The sequence below is a fragment of the Lithobates pipiens genome, unplaced genomic scaffold, assembly GCF_037356315.1.
Source record: "Lithobates pipiens isolate NorthernLeopardFrog02 unplaced genomic scaffold, aLitPip1_a1.2 Scaffold_13, whole genome shotgun sequence".
NCBI classification, from domain to species: Eukaryota; Metazoa; Chordata; class Amphibia; order Anura; family Ranidae; genus Lithobates; species Lithobates pipiens.
The window spans coordinates 233,717,970-233,735,739 of NW_027507718.1; the positions used below are offsets into that span (position 1 = coordinate 233,717,970).

At 41.6% G+C, this 17,770-nt stretch overlaps 1 protein-coding gene across 3 annotated transcripts in view; it reads right to left on the minus strand.

Moving 5' to 3' along the window:
* Positions 1-1,217: 1,217 nt before the first annotated feature.
* MAST3 (microtubule associated serine/threonine kinase 3) overlaps positions 1,218-17,770 on the minus strand; it is a 229,955-nt gene continuing 213,402 nt past the window's right edge. For all 3 annotated transcript variants that reach the window (XM_077476340.1, XM_077476342.1, XM_077476341.1), the window contains one exon: positions 1,218-7,679. In XM_077476340.1, the coding sequence (XP_077332466.1) occupies positions 6,661-7,679 (1,019 nt within the window). In that variant the 3' untranslated portion in view covers positions 1,218-6,660. The remainder of the gene's footprint in view (positions 7,680-17,770) is intronic.

Genomic DNA, 17,770 nt, shown 5'->3' on the forward strand with positions numbered 1-17,770 from the left:
CTGATACAGGAGATATCTCCTAAACCGTGCAGCTTTAGGAGATATCTCCTAAACCGTCCAGCTTTAGGAGATATCCAGGGTAGCTACAGGTAAGCCTCATTATAGGCTTACCTGTAGTAAAAAGTGGATTGTAAGGGTTTACAACCAATATAAAATTTTCCAAAAACATCTAAAACAGAAGAAAAGGATTTTTGTACCCACCAGTAAAATCATTTTCTTGAAGTCTATTGAGGCAGCACAGAAAGTCTTAACCTTTGGGTTATAATGTCACCTAAGGAGGACTAGAAACTACGTCCACAGCTGGTATCAGATGGGGCCACAACATCCACTTGGTAGAAATTAAAAAACACATGAACTGAAAATCAAGTAGCAGCTTTGCAAATCTGGAAAAAAACAGATGCTTGATGCAGAAATCCAAAGCACCCAGATCTAGTAAATGGCCCCTTGACAGAAAAGGGTGGAACCTGATCTTTGAGACCATAAGCTTCAATGATGGTCTGCTTTACCCACCTAAGGACCGCCTGCTGCAGTACTGTGGCAGGTTGGCTCCCCTGTGCGAATCGCTGTCATTGTACGGCGGCTAGCGCTGTAGTGGAGTGCTCTCGTGCCCGCTACAGGAGCATGCCCGCGGGTCGGGCAGACTCGATGTCCGTCGGGACACACAATCCCCTAGTACAGAGGCAGAATGGTGGATTCACATTCTGACAGGGGACATGACAGATTTTCTGTTCCCAGTGATTGGGAACAGCGATCTCTCACGTTCAAGGCAGCCCATCCCCTCTACAGTTAGAACACACCTAGAACGCAGTTAACCCCCTTTCTGCCAGTGTCATTTATGAGCACTGATCAATGTCACTGGTCCCCAAAAAGTGTAAATTGGGGTCAGATTTGTCCCCCACAATGTCGCAGTCCTGCAAGAAAAAATAAATAAATAAATAAATAAACCCCAAGGTCCCTACATGTATCCCATAGTTTGTAGATGCAATAACTTTTGCACAAACCAATCAATACAAGCCTATTGTGATTTTTTTTTCACCAAAAATATGTAGAAGAACATTATCTGCCTAAACTGATGAATTACCATAATTATATTTATATATATATATATATATATATATATATATATATATATTTATTAGCTATGCATTATAGCAAAAAAAGTATATTTTTTTCCAAAATTGTCGCTTTGTTTAAAAATAAAAACCACAGAGGTGCCATTTGGGGGGGGGGGGGGGGGGGCGGACGTCAATTTTTTTTGGGTACAGTGTTGCACAACCGTACAATTGTCAGTTAAAGCGACGTAGTGCCGTATCGCAAAAAAAAGGCCTGGTCATTAAGGGGGCAAATCCTTAAGTGGTTAAAAAGTGTTACTAAACCCAGTAATATGAAAATAGTTCATCGGCCGCCAGTTCATTAAAATACTGCCATTATAACCTTTTTGGTTGATCTGTATACCACACTCACATGATAAACTGCAGGGTGCGCCCGAGTGCTAAGTGTTCAGATAGGAGGAGATTTCCATTATAGCATGTGTCTTCATGCGGTTATTGGATTCCATCAATCAAGAGGTGACATAACACCCACTGTGTTCCTTTTTAGTTACTGGGCATGGAGGGAGACTGTGCTGTCATTTAGGATCTGTATCCACACCCACAGGTGTGATGTCAATACCATGTGACCTGACTAGCTTAGCTCAACAAGGAAATATTCTCTACAGCAATAGAGACTAAACTGAACATGTGCAAGGGAACCACTCTGTCTTATCTGTCCTTGCCCAGAGTGACCCTGCAGGAGGGAAAGGATCTGTACATACAGGATCAAAGAGCCTTTTTACATAATACAGAGGATTGACCCCATAAGTTCCACAGTGAATGTAACAAGCATGCTATTCTGCATATACAGACAGATTTTACTGTAGTGGGTTTAGTAACACTTTAAGCCACCAAGAAATGGTGGAATGGAATAAGAAACTGATGCACCCTCACTGCATCCTGCATACAATTCTCACTAGACAGATACAAGACTAACAGGTATTTAGGGGGAACAATTTGTAAGGATGTTTGCAATCTCCAAAGAGAAATAGCAGGTACAAGGGGAAGTCTGTGCAGTCTCAGGAGTTAAAAACAATCCAAGACTAGAAACAACACTAGTAGAAGCAACAAGCTGATTCTCTAGATTTAGAGTAATGTGCAAACAATACGAGCTGAAAGGGTCTCCTTTAATTTGAAAAATTATAGTAGTAGGCTGTGACTCCTGGGGTGCAAGTTTATTGGTCAAGGACACGAGCAACTCAGAATGTCTGTGGCTCAGAAGCCACTAAGGCCACAGCCTAATCAGATACAGAATCTGCAGTGGAGTTTGTGGGAGTACACTTGTGGCCTCTGCGATCAGAGTCAGAAAACTAGGTAATTTGGCTCAAACTCTCTCATGATCATAATGAAAACCTCAGCTGAGAAAGTCTAAGGCTGTCGTGCACTGTTCAAAATTCGGATGATTCATGCTGAACTGGCCAAAATTCAAACCATGGGTGCCCCAATCCTAATCTAGGCAACAGGATAACTTGAAGGTTAAGCCTTACTGTGGCCTGAAATGGATGAGAAATACGTCTATAGATACACCACTTATTACATGTGTGCTTTGTGGAGTTCTGTTCATCACATTCACAATATACACAAAACTCAGGTAGTATAACAGATATTTGGAGAACCACGTCTGCTGTAAACAAAGATTTGTATGGAAAGATAAATGTGTCCCTTCTGCTTTGTATGTGAGGGGGGACTCTGAACAGCCATGTACAGTTGTGCTCATAAGTTTACATACCCTGGAAGAATTTATGATTTCTTGGCCATTTTTCAGAGAATATGAATAACACAAACTTTACTTTCACTCATGGTTAGCGTTTGGCTGAAGCCATTTATTATCAATCAACTGTGTTTACCGTTTTTAAATCATAATGGCGACAAACTGCCAAAATGACCCTGATCAAAAGTTCACATACCCCAGTTCTTAACCACTTGTTACCCGTCATATAGCACAATGACGGCGGCAAAGTGGTTTCAGTACCCTGACCAGACATCCAGCAGGACGTGGGGGCATGCATCGCGGCAACTGGTGGTGCGGTGTGTCAGTCTGCTCCTCTCACTAGGGGGGGTCTGTGCTGATCATGAGCACAGCCCCCCTGAGAATGCCCACACTGGACCACCAGGGATGCCACCCTAGACCACCAGGGATGCCAATCAGTGCCCACAATGGGCATCACTGAATCGCAGGCATTGTTTGGCATCCAGCCCTACCATCAATTACTGTACAGTGCTACCTACCAGTGCCCATCCATGCCACCTATGTGTACCCAGAGCTGCATATCAGTGCCACCTCATTGGTGCAGCCCCATCAATGGAGAAAAAGTTTTGTAACAGAAACAAAAAAAAATGTATATATTTTTTATTTGTTTGTTTAGAAGGAAAAAAAATCCCAGCAGTGAAAAAATACCTCCAAAAGAAAGCTCTATTTGTGGAAAAAAAATGATAAAAATGTAGTTTGGGTACAGGGTAGCATGCCTGCGCAACTGTCTTTCAAAGTGCGACAGAACTGAAAGCTGAAAATTGGTCTGGGTTAATACTGTATATTGCCCCCCCCTTTAACATCAGTCTTTTGTGGTATTTGTGGATGAGGCTCTTTATCTTCTCAGATAGTAAAGCTGCCCATTCCTCTTGGCAAAACGCCTCCAGTTCCTGTAAATTCTTGGGCTGTCTTGAATGAACTGTATGTTTGAGATCTCCCCAGAGTGGCTCAATGATATCGAGATCAGGAGACTGAGATGGCCACTCCAGAACCCTCACTTTATTCTGCTTTAGCCAATTACAGGTCAACTTGGCCTTGTGTTTTGGATCATTAAGGCTGCATTCACACCTGAGCGTAGCGTTTTTTGCGGTGCTTTTTACCGCGATTCGCGGCGCTTTTTACCGCGAATTTGTGCAGGGCAAAAGGTCACCAATGTTAGAAGAAAAACGCCCAAATCAGCCCGATTCGCGCGACAAAAAAGGGTCCGGAACTTGTTTGAGCTTCAGGTGGCTTGGAGTGGTGATGTGAACCATCTCCATTGAGAATAATGGATTTTTTCCCCTCCAGCGTTTTGTAGCTTCAGGCGTCAAGCTACAAAACGCTCAGGTGTGAATGGGGTCTAAGTTGGAATGTCCAAGCAAGTCCCATGTGCAGATTCCCAGCCGATGAATGCAAATGTTCCTCCAGTATTTTTTGATAAAATACTGCATTTGGTCTCATCACTGCAAATGACTTTGTGCCAGAAGGTTTGAGCCTCGTCTGTGCTGTTTGGCGTATTGTAAGCGGGATAATTTGTTGCATTTGCGTAGTAATGGCTTTCTTCTGGCCACTCGACCATGCATCCCATCTTTCAAGTGCCTCCTTATTGTGCATCTTGAAACAGCCACACCACATTTTCAGAGAGTCCTGTATTTCATCTGAAGTTACCTGTGGGTTTTACTTTGCATCCCGAATAATCTTCCTAGCAGTTGTGGCTGAAATTCTAGGTTGTCTACATGACCGTGGTTTGGTTTCAACAGAACCCCACATATTACACTGCTGATTGGCATTCTGAATTCCTTGGATATCTATTTATATCCCTTTCCTGTTTTATACAGTTCAACGATTTTTCCCCACATATACTTTGACAATTCTTTTTCTTTCCCCATGACTAAGAATTGAGAAACGTCAGTGCAGCCATGGATGAAAGATGCAAGGGTCTGTCAGGAGTCCAGAAATGTATTGACCTTTTCAATACACACACACACACTAAATTACAAGCAATCAGATCACAGGTGAGGCTGGTTACCTTTAAAGTGGAAGTAAAATCCCCTATCGTTTTCAGCCAAGGAAGCTGCCATCTTTGTCTCTGTTTAATCTTTAACTGCTATGGTGCTGCACACGTGATTCGTTATGACACCAGCAATTGGATGGTTTGATAGTTTGGCTGAGAGCACAGCCAATGTGCAGTTAGCATTCCCGGCATGCCTTTTTTTTTTTAACTGTTTAAATCGATGGGTTTACTTCCACTTTAATAGTCATGCAAACCCCTTTGTGTCAACTTGTGTGCATCATATCAGGCCAAAATCACCAGGGTATGTAAACTTTTGATCTGGGTCATTTGGGTAGTTTCTGTTGCCATTAGGATTTAAAAAGAATAAACCCAGTTGGTTAATAAATGGCTTCAGCCAAACACTAACCATGAGTGAAAAATGTTTTTGTGTTATTCATATTCTCTGAAAAATGGCCAATAAATCATGAATTCTACAGTAAACAAAAAAAATTGTTCCATAAAGTTTCACACAACCTGCTGTAAATGGAAGCTAGCACATAGGCAGCACATGTGAACTTAAGCCTAGTGTACATCCACATATTCATCAAGCTGCAATAGCAGCCACTGACACCTCTGAACTGAAAAGAACTCATTGTTCTTGATAAAGGAAGACAACTTAAAAACAGTGGCTTCACTTCACAAAATACTTTAAACTCATCTTGTTGCTAGTGATGTAGTAATGACCAAATATAATCTAAAATACATTAACTATACAGGATTACGACCCATTGATTTTAATCCCCTGCAGTACTTATTTCATGCTACCTCCCCGAAACTGTATAAACCAGTGTCACCCCATATCTTCTAAATGCAGCGAAGACTTTAATACCCAGATTTTGGAAACAAAGTCAATGTCTGAATTTATGAGATAGGCAAAAAGGGAAGCAGAGAGGACTATGGAAGCAGAAAGATGGATCCATATTGCAAATAAGAGGAACGTTTTTGGAGACAAAATTGCTGAACATTTTTGATTACTCCCCTCCCTTCATATCTCCACCTCAGGTTGACCTATGGTGCCCATGTAAGGATTAGTTGGAAATGTCCTTGGCTTATACCTACTGCCCTTTGATCAGATACCAAACAGAGTATAAGTTAACTATTAAAATAATTGCAAGACCAATTCATCTCATGTACTATGTTGATTTTTGAAGTTTTCTATCATTTTCGATTTATTTGCTCTTTTCTTTTTAGGATCTGTGGCTACCCATTATTATTTTTAGGATTGATAATAGTGACTATGGTTCTACAAAGTCATGCAGTGTCTAACGTGCCACACCTGAGGCATTTTGTTTAACCTGATTTGTTTTTATATGTATTTGTGCAAACCTTGTGACTTTCATGCCCAAGGTTTACATGAGGGTGGAACTCGGTAAAAGCTACGTATATATTACTGGTTATCTGCATCTTTAGGTGCACTTTGCAGAATCCATAATCCCTTTTTTTGTATAAAACATGATCATTTGCTGTTCTGGGTGTAATCTAAATGCAGCCAAAGCCTTGGGAATTCTTCATAATTCATAGAACACACTTTCTGGAAACAAGATATAAATAAAAGTTACAATATTGTAACGTAAAAAAAAAAAAAAAAAGTATAAAAACAATAAAATTAAATTAAGTTTACAATTGTAAAAGATGCCATTCTTTTTCCCTTGCTTACATGTAAACCCCCCCCCCCCCCCCCCAAGTACAAATCTTTGTATTTTGCAAGAACTACTGCTGTGAAATGTTTCACTGCCTTCAGTCCATATTGACACTTGTAGTCTTAGCGTTATAGCCAACATATTGACTCAGCATGTTTTCTTGCTTTGCTCATTTTTGTCCAAGTGCATATCTGAGGTGGCTATAGACAACGAAGTCTGTAACTTCTGCTGTCTGGGAGCATCATGACAATCAGCCTGCCTTTCTAAACTGGCAGCCAAACTCTCTGATAACCAAGGAACAGGAGAACTTTTGCCACTGTCTGTTGCATGTAGGGGATAAAAAGCCTGGCATTCCCAGTGCCCTTCTTGTTCATCACTTTCAGAAGTCTGAACAGCTATTTGTGGAACTAAGCGATGCTGCTGCTCCAGGACTGTAGATATTGATGATATACTTGCAGGTCTTGCTTGAACCCAAGAAGTTTGGTGAGGTAACCGTTCCCATAGCACCAAATTGCCCCCTGCCTTTTGCCCTTCAGAGACCAACTCGCCATCCCCTGAATCTTGTTCATCAAAACTTACTTCTTGCACAGCTTCTTGCTTTTTGAAGGAGTCTCTGCGTTCTGAGAGGTTAAGCCGCCTCATTACTACTACTTCTTGATCCCGCTCAAGTTTTTCTGTTCCCCAGTCTTTACAATGGCTTGCAGCATCTGTCAAACTTTCAGATGTCTCAAGTAGCTCACCACACTGATGGCTGTCTGGAGGTGTTTTGCGTCCAATAGCAAAGTGGGCAGCCATCTTCTCTACAGACTGTACTCTCTTTAACAAAGGTGAACGAGGAGGCTCTGTCGTCCGACCTCTTGCTCCTTGGCGAACAACTGTTGGGGGTGACAAAGTTGATCCCTGGAAAACATTATGGCTGCTTCTTGAATGTCCAGAGATTAATGGAGGAGATGCACGCTGTGGGGAAGATGGTGCTTGAGACACTGAAGATGGAGTGCACGCCAAAGGAGATGGAGGAATGCTGCTTGTGGATTTCCTGCGTCCTACCTTGTACCGTTGCCCACTTAGCTTGGGTGCTAAACATTGGAGCGAACTGGGTCTGATGTGTCCAGCAGGGGAACTGGGTGTGCTAGAGCATGGAGATGTGCTTTGAGGTGACACTGCATCTGAAAGACATAAATGTTAGTTCAATAATATCCTTGGTTAGTTTCAAATTAGTTACAAAAAGATATTGTAATACTGTGATATTGTAATAAGGCCTCATGCACAGAGGAAGTTTTGCAAACTAGAAGCTTTTTCTCCTGGCAGCAGTGTTTAGGCAGAAATAAAAAACAACCCACGCTTGTTAAAACATGTAATGCTTTTAGTCGCATTTACAGGCATTAGTACAGGCGTTAATTTATATCATCATATTTCATAGGCCAGAATAATAATCTATTCTGGCCTTTGAAATGAACGAACGTTCAAGCGCTAAAAGCACTTAGCGTTTAGACATGTTTACAAGCGTTAAGCGGTTTTTCTGCCAAAACTCTGTTGCTCCTGGACGCACTGGCAGTGGGTTTTTTAATATAAAGAAAAAATACTGCACATGTGTAAAAACAATGTCAATCACCAACATTACAGTGTAAATTGTCCAGCAGCACCACAAAAGTGAGATATAATCACAATAAAAAATGATGCGCTAAACAAAAATCTCATATTAGGTTATTAACCACTTGACCACTGGGCACTTAAACACCCTTAATAACCAGACCAATTTTCAGCTTTTGGTGCTCTCACATTTTGAATGACAATTACTCAGTCATGCAACACTGGACCTATATGAAATTTTTGTCCTTTTTTCACACAAATAGAGCTTTTTTTTGGTGGTATTTAATCACCTCTCAGTTTTTTATTTTTTGTGCTATAAAAGAAAAAAGACCGAAAATTCTGCGTAAAAATGAATTTTTCTTTGTTTCTGTTATAAAATTTAGCAGATTAGTAATTTTTTCTTCATAAATTTTGGCCAAAATTTATACTACTACATATCTTTGGTAAAAATAAGTACAAATTGGTGGATATTATTTGGTCTTTGTGAAAGTTATAGAGTCCACAAGCTATGGTGCCAATATCTGAAAATTGATCACACCTGAAGTACTGACGGCCTATTTCAATTCTTGAGACCCTAACATGCCAGAAAAGTACAAATACCCCCCAAATGACCCCTTTTTGGAAAGAAGACATTCCAATGTATTTAGTAAGAGGCATGATGAGTTTTTTGAAGTTGTAATTTTTTCCCACAATTCTTTGCAAAATCAAGATTTTTTTTCCTTTTTTTTTTTTTTCCACAAAATTGTCATATCAGGTTATTTCTCACACACAGCATATGCATACCACAAATTTCACCCCAAAACACATTCTGCTATTACTCCCGAGTACGGCGATACCACAGGTGTGAGACTTTTACACAGTGTGGCCACATACAGAGGCCCAACATGCAGGGAGCGCCATCAGGCGTTCTGGAGCACCCAGGACAATTCTGACATTTCTCTCCTACATGTAAAAATCATCATTTATTTGCTAGAAAATTACATAGAATCCCAAAACATTATATATGTTTTTTTAGCAAAGACCCTGGAGAATACAATATCTCACACGGTATTTGCGCAGCAATTTTTCGAACGCGTTTTTTTGGGGGAAAAAAACAGTTTTGTGCTTAAAAACAAAACAAAACAAAAAAAAAAAACAGTAAAGTTAGCCCAATTTTTGCATAAAGTGAAAGATGAAGTTATGCTGAGTAAATAGATATCAAACATGTCACTCTTCAAAATTGCACATGCCCGTGGAATGGCGCCAAACGTCGCTACTTAAAAAATCCCCATAGGCGACTCTTTAAATTTTTTTTTACTGGTTACATGTTTTGAGTTGCAGAGGAGGTCTAGGGCTAGAATTATTGCTCTCGCTCTAACGTTCGCGGCGATACCTCACATGTGTGGTTTGAACACCGTTTTCATATGTGGGCGGGACTTGCGTATGCGTTCGCTTCTGCATGCGAGCACATGGGGACAGGGGCACTTTAAAAAAATTTTTTTTTTTTTTTTTTTTTTTTTTATTGTTCATTTTACTTTATTTTAGTTTGACATTTTTTTCCCCAAAAATAAGTTTTTGATCACTTTTATTCCTATTACAAGGAACGTAAACATCCCTTGTAATAGGAATATGGGGTGACAGGTCCTCTTTACAGTGAAATCTGGGGGTCAATATGACCCCACATCTCACCTCTAAGCTGGGAAGCCTGAAATAAAAAAAAATAAAAAAAAAGATTCTGGCTTTGATCGTACTGGCGAGTTGGTAGAAGCACCGGAGGGTGGTGAGGGGTGGGGGGGTGTCTATGGCTGGGTATTGCAGGGTATCACCAAGTATGGCTGGGTATGGCAATTTATGGCAGGGTATTGGCGGGGTATTGCAGAGTAATGGGGGGTACTGCAGGGTAATGGCGGGGTACTGCAGAGCAATGGCGGGGTACTGCAGAGCAATGGCGGGGTACTGCAGAGCAATGGCGGGGTACTGCAGAGCAATGGCGGGGTACTGCAGAGCAATGGGGGGGTACTGCAGAGCAATGGGGGGGTACTGCAGAGTATTGAGGGGTTAAATTCGGTGAGCAGCGATGTGGGCACTGCAGATGCAGCCCACATCACTGCTGACACCGATCTCTTTCCCCTCCGCTGTACCGATCGGTACAGAGAGGGGGAGGGAGGAACCGGCGTCATGTTATGACGCCGGTTTGTTTACAAGTGATCACATTTGACGGAGCGATCACGTGGTAAACGGCCGCGACGAGCGGCCGTTTACCATGATCCGTGATGCGCCCGGTCCACTGGACCCGGCAGTCACGGATGATCTCGTGTGCGCGCCCCAGGGGGCGCGCGAGAGAAGAATTCTGGGAGGCCGTTAATTAACGGCCTCTCAGAGTTAAACAACCGCCCTGAAGCCGTTAATCGGCAATGGGCGGTTGTTAAGTGGTTAAAATCCAACTATAGAAAACACAAATCCATGATAAGTAGTTGAATCCAAAAAAAAAAAAAAACAAACACAAACAGGGCATAAGCAGGATATCCAAGCCAAGATCCATTCACCCCACAATCAGATAGAGACGCCAGATAGTGTAGAATCCCAAAAAGTTTGTTTAAAATAAAGTATTGCACTTACATTAGTACAGGTAAAACCAGCGTATAAATATAAGCGGCCACCTTAAGATATCCAGGCACTGTGCAAACAAACGCGATAGCAGGAAACCTAACTCGACCGGTTTCATCAGAGAGGACTTCTTCCGGGGCATGCCAGTCGGGTTAGAAGCAATTTTCTGCTATCGCATTTGTTTGCGCATTGCCTGGATATCTTAAGGCGGCTGCTTATATTTTATACAACAATGGTTTTACCTGTACTAATGTAAGTGCAATACTTTATATTAAACAAACCTTTTGGGATTTTACACTATCTGGTGTCTCATTTTATGATCAATCTGATCACTGTGGGAAGGAGTCTGGTTCGAATATCCTGCTTATGCCCGGTTTGATCCGACAACAGATCTCCAGCTGATGACCCCTGCAAAGATTACTACATCAAGTCCCTTTGACCCTTCATAATAAAAGGGTCCAGGCTCTCTGGTAAGAGTCTATATTGCCTGTGGTGACGGTGCACACACGAGGTGGAGTTTTTTTTGGATTCAACTACTTATTTTTCTACAGTTTTTTTTTTTTTTACCTGCCTTTAAAAGCCCCTGCCACTAAACACTGCTAAAGGCTTATGTGTGCATGGACAACAGGCAGGGGAGTTTAGAGGCAGGGGAAAAAAAAAAAAACGCCTATGCGAGAGACCCAATTATTAAAACAAGAACTAACTGAAAGTTGTTACATTTGGTAATTTAAGTGACAACAATGACCAGCAATTTGTCTGGCAGTGAATTGTCAAATGATGGGTCAGGGCTTCATGCCACCATAGAGACTGATGCCATAAAAAGCACATGATCCAAAAATCTACCCAGGCAATTATTAGCAAGCATGAAGATAAACAGACCTTTTACTGGAGTTTTGGCATAAAAATGGGAAAAGCTGTACGATTAAAAAAAAAAAAAAAAAATAATAATAAAAAAAAAAAAAATGTTGAGAATACATATTGAATCCTTCACATTCAAGGCCTGCCTCTAGGCGTCATGACTGAAATTGAGCACTTTCTGTAACTGTTGTCAATTATCTTAGCTTAACATTTAACATTTTTAGTACCATGAGCAGCTGTTTTTACTTCTTGACACAAGATCTCAGTCTGACTAGGGTTACCATAAACTTAAAAAAATTAACACAGGCCCAAACAATTCTTAGTTTGATAACGTAGGAGAGAATTTGAGCCGGTCTATGGCACCAATGTACCAATCTACCCTCACCTCCTCAGGGATAGGAAATAAAGAAAATGTGGCAAACTCCAGGGGACAGATGATATTTACAGACACCTTTTTTAAGACCCCTTTCACACTGAAGGTGCTTTTCAGGAGTTTTAGTGCCAAAAATAGTGACTGTAAAGCGCCTGAAAAGGGCCTCTCAAGTCTCCCCAGTGTGAAAGCCCGAGTGCTTTCATGCTGGGGCGGTGCACTTGTGGGACATTAGAAAAAGTCCTGCAAGCAGCATCGTATACACGGCTCCCAAAACGCCCTGCTCATGGAAATGAATGGGTAGCGCTGCCAAAGCGCCTGCAAAGCGGGCGCTTTTAGCTCGTTGATCACCCATTAGCGCTAAAACTACTATCGCTTTACAGCTAACGTGGCCGCGCTACAGCGTGAAAGGGCTCTAAATGTTTAACACCTGCTTGACATACAATGCATCCTGAAAATATTCACATCGCTCCACTTCTTCCACATTTTGTTTTGTTACAGCCTTAATCCAAAATGGATTAAATTCATAATTTTTCTCAAAATTGTACAAACAATACCCCATAATGACAACGTAAAAGAAGTTTGTTTGAAATCTGAGCAAATTTATATATAAAAAAAAAAATAATAAAAAAACAACACGTATAAGTATTCACAGCCTTTGCTCAATACTTTGTTGACACACCTTTGGCACCAATTACAGCCTCAAGTCTTTTGGAGTATGATGCTACAACCTTGGCACACCTATTTTTGGGCAGTTTCTCACAGTCTCCTTTGCAGGACCTCTCAAGCTCCATCAGGTTGAATGGGGAGCACAGCCATTTTCAGATCTCTACAGAGATGTTCAATCAGGTTCAAGTCTGGGCTCTGTCTGGGTCACTCAAGGACATTCACAGAGTTGTCCTGTAGCCACTCCTTTGCTATCTTAGCTGTGTGCTTAGGGTCGTTGTCTTGTTGGAAGATAAACATTTGCCCCAGCCTGAGGTCTAGAGCGCTCTGGAGCAGGTTTTCATCAAGGATGTCTTTGCACATTGCTGCATTCATCTGTCCCTCACTCCTGACTAGTCTCCTAATTTCTGCTCCTGAAAAAAATCCTCAGAGCACGATGCTGCCACAACCATGCTTCGCTCTAGGGGTGGTATTGGCCAGGTGATGAGCGGTCCCTGGTTTCCCCCAGATATGGCACTTGCTATTCAGGCCAAAGAGTTCAATCTTTGTTTCATCAGGCTAGAGAATTTTGTTTCTCATTGTCAGAGTCCTTCAGATGCCTTTTGGTCAGATCCAGGCAGGCTGTTGTGTGCCTTTAACTGAGGAGTGGCTTCCATCTGGCCACTCTATCATACAGGCCTGATTGGTGGAGTGCTGCAGAGATGGTTGTTTTTCTGGAAGGTTCTCCTCTCTCCAGAGAAATGCTGGAGCTTTGTCAGACCATTGGGTTCTTGGTCACCTCCCTGACTAAGGCCCTTCTTCCCTAATCACTCAGCTTGACTGGGTGGCCCGCTCTAGGAAGAGTCCTGGTGGTTTCAAACTTTTTCCATTTACGGGTGATGGAGGCCACTGTGCTTATTAGGACCTTCAATGCTGCATACATTTTTCTGTACCCTTCCCCAGATCTGTGCCTCAATACAATCCTGTCTCGGAGGTCTACAGACAATTCCTTGAACTTCATGACTTGGTTTGTGCTCTGACATGCACGGTTAACTGTGGGACCTTATATAGACAGGTGTGTGCCTTTCCAAATCATGTCCAATCAACTGAATTTACCACAGGTGAACTCCAATCAAGCTGTATAAACATCTCAGGGATGATCAGTGGAAACAGGATGCACCTGAGCTTTTGAGTGTCATGGCAAAGGCTGCGAATATTTATGTACATGTGATTTTTTTAGTAAATTTGCAAAGATTTCAAACAAACTTCTTTCACATTGTCATTGTGGGGTATTGTTTGTAGAATTTTGAGAATAATAATGAATTTAATCCATAATCGTAACATAATATGTGGATAAAGTGGGGCGCTGTGAATACTTTCCAGATGCACTGTAACTCTTTTCAGACTAAAGTTCACATGCCTATGTATACCCACCTTTACTTGTATATTTGGGATCAACGGATTTGTAAATAAATACCACCTTAACAAAGCTCTATTTGTGTGAACAAAATTATAAAAATTTAATTTGGGTACAGTGTTGCATGACCACGCAATTCTTATTGGGCGTGCAAGAGCACTGAAAGCTGAAAATTGGCATGGGAAGGAAAGGGGAGAAAGTGCCCAGCATTGAAGTGGTTAAGAATGTTCTAATGCAAAGCTAATTCACTATACAGTAAATATATGCAAACTGTGTCTATTTTAAAGGGCAACTTAAAATTGGGTTGGACAATTCCCGCTAGTTAGTGCAAAAAAAAAAAAAAAAAACACTCTGGCGTCTGGATCATTGAAGGCTTCTGTCAGTTTTGGCAGGTGCACACACTCTTCCAAAAAATATAAAGGGTTGCGCTGAACCCGTGTCAAAGTAATAGAATTGTGTGAAAAATTCCACAAAATTGTGTCATCAAATAGTAACCATAGCAGATAACATAAGCGATCAAACATATGTATACTGTAAATTACAATAAAAATATATACGTGAAAAAAAGTTCCTCACATAATATATTAATATCCAAAATAACAAGTCCATGTAAAGGGTAAAAATCCCACACCCGTGCAAACAATGTGAAATAAAAAATGCAGAGTATTGCTACAAATTAAAGTCCATCCGTGAGTAAAAAATCTTCATAGATGTGTGCTGTGTCCAATCTACCACCAAAGATGTAAAGATTTACTTCTTACCAGATGTTTATGACCCCCGTTACAGAGGATCACAGAAAGCCTGCAATAATAGTGAATCTTCTCCCAGATCGCCAAACTATCTTGCATCTCTCTATTGCACAACCACCAAATTGTAGGCACACCCCTCAGCAGTCTCTGGTCAGCTTATCATTGGACTCAAGCGGTCATGACACACACAGGAGACACCGACCACACTCTGTGTTTTTGGCTGATCAGGCAGTGGAACGCACGCCAATTCACCAAAACTGGGAGCAAGTGAGGGGCTGCTTCACACTTCACCAGAAATTTGCTGAGCCTGTTATCTTCAGTGCAGAGAAAAGGCACTTTTAAACTTTGTCTTTTCATGCCACAATTAAATATCGATAACCGCTCGAGTCAATGATAAGCTAACCGGAGAGTGCTGAGGGGTGTGCCTACAATTTGGAGGTTGTGCAATAGAGAGCTGCGAAATAGTTTGGCGATCTGGGAGAAAATTCACTATTATTGCAGGCTTTCTGTGACCCTCTGTAACGGGGGTCATAGACATCTGGTAAGAAGTAAATCTTTACATCTTTGGTGGTGGATTGGACACAGCACACATCTATGAAGAATTTTTTTACTCCCGGATGGACTTTATTTAAACTTGTAGCATTACTATTTTTTATTTCAAATCTTGTGCACGGGTGTGCGATTTTTACCCTTTACATGGACTTGTTATTTTGGATATTATGTGAGGAACTTTTTTTCACGTATATATTTTTATTGTAATTTACAGTATACATATGTTTGAACACTTATGTTATCTGCTATGGTTACTATTTGAGGACCCAATTTTTGGGAATTTTTCATACAATTCTATTACTTTGTGACACGGGTTCAGCGCAACTCTTTATATTTTTTGTTTACTTTTTACTGTAGAATATGTTGTACAGTAGAGTTACAGCTTCCCATAGATCCTCATAGAAGATCTATCTGTTCGGATATCTCTTTGCACTTCGGTGCAGTTTTTCCGTAGCGCAGTTTCTTTTTACTTTATAATTCACAAACCCTTCCACCCTGTGTAGACGAAGGTGTGCAGGGTCGGGGATGTGTCTGAGCTCTGCACAGCTCCTAGGCTAATCCGCCCCTTTCAACTGGGATGATGGCAGTGCAGTGAGCAGGGCATGTGGGAGTCCTGGTTCAAATACTTTTGGTGTTACTGTACAATCATATGACGGCCTCCCAGGACGACCGCTCTGATTCACCAGTGGGGGTGCGCATCGTGGTGATCGGTGGTGTAGCAGTGTGTCAGACACATCGCTACACCAATCTCAGTAAAGAGCCTCTGATGGAGGCTCTTTACCACGTGATCAGCTGTGTTCAATCACTGCTGATCACGATGTAAACAGGAAGAGCCGTTGATTGGCTTTTCCTCACTTGCGACTGACAGACACGAGTAGAGGAGAGCTGACCGGCTGCTCTCTTGACAGGGGGGGGGGGTCTGTGCTGATTGTTTATCAGTGCAGCCCCCCCTTGGATGCCCTCCCAGGACCACCAGGGATTGGCATCACCCTGGACCACCAAGTATGCCTCTAGACCACCAGGGAAATGCCAAACACTGCCCAGGTAGCTGCCAATCAGGGCCCACCCCCCAATGCCATCTATCAGTGCCCAGCAGTGTCGCCTATCAGTGCACACCAGTGCTGCATATCAGTGCCACCCATAATTGCTGCCTACCAGTGCCGCCTTATCTGTGCCCATCAGTGAAGGAGAAAGCTTACTTATTTACAAAATGTTATGAATAGAAACTAGAAACAAAAGAAACTTTTCAAAATTTTAGGTTTTTTTTGTTTAGCATAATTGGGTACAGTGTAGCATGATGTAGCGTAATTGTCATTTAAACAGCGACAGCGATGAAAGCTGAAAATTGGCTTGGGCAGGAAGGGGGTGTAAGTGCCTGGTATTGAGGTGGTTAAAAAAAAAAAAAAAAAAAAAAAGTTCTAATCCTTCTCAACTCTATCCAAAAAAAAAAAAAAATGAAAAAAGAAAAATAAAAAAAAACTTTTGCCTCTAGTGACACTTTTACTGCTTTAATACTGGGCTCTTCCACCCCCTTCCTACCCAGGTCGCACATTGAATGACAAATTGTGCAGTCATACAACATTGTACTGCTATGAAATTACTGTTTTTGTGTGTTTTTTTTGACAGACATTTTTTTGTTTAAAAAAAAACAAAAAAAAAAAAAAACAAATAGAAAGACCAAACATTTTGAAGAAAAAAAAAAAATAAATAAAAAAAATAAAAATAAAAAAAGAAGGAGGGTTGTGGCCGTGTTGCAACCCGCCCTTAGACACAGGCAAAACCCCCCATTTAACACACCAAACTCACCCTGCAACACAGAGAAAACCTGACCTTGAGCATGTTGTAAACCCGCCCTGCAACAACGAGGCACAATGTGACAACTACAGTCTCCCTCCGCTGTTTGCATAGGTTTAAAATTCTGCCCATTAAATGGTATCTCCCGTCGAAAAATGCCTCCTACAATGGGCACTATTCGATAGAACACCAGCTCTCCTCTCCCCATGCTTCCCCAGCACATGAGGAAAGGAAATCCGAAAACTGGCAAGTATGTTTACAACTGACCAGCTGTGATTGGCAACAGCTGATCATATGGCAAAGGGCCACCACGACTTTTACTACAACCTGTTCAGTTGTGTCTAAAGGACACAGCAATCATAGCAAGCGCAGGGGGCATGTTTCTGGGAGGACATCCATGGAACCCTTCCAGAGCTGGACGACCACCATGTAGCTGTCTTTTGGCTAAATCGCGGTTGAAACTGGTTAATTTTATCACATCCTCTGCTGTTGAGTAACAGCACTGCTCCTTTGGATCCTGTTGGTATTGTGTGTGTTGGAACGTAGGGCTATGATCAGTAGGGGTCCCTCAGGTATAGCACATCAATATTTAGTTCCTGCTTACTATGTCTTTGTCTTAATATGTGACAGTGATCAGAGTGAAACAACACGTTTGTGGGAAGTTCACTGGTTCTAACTGTGAACGGTTATTTGTGC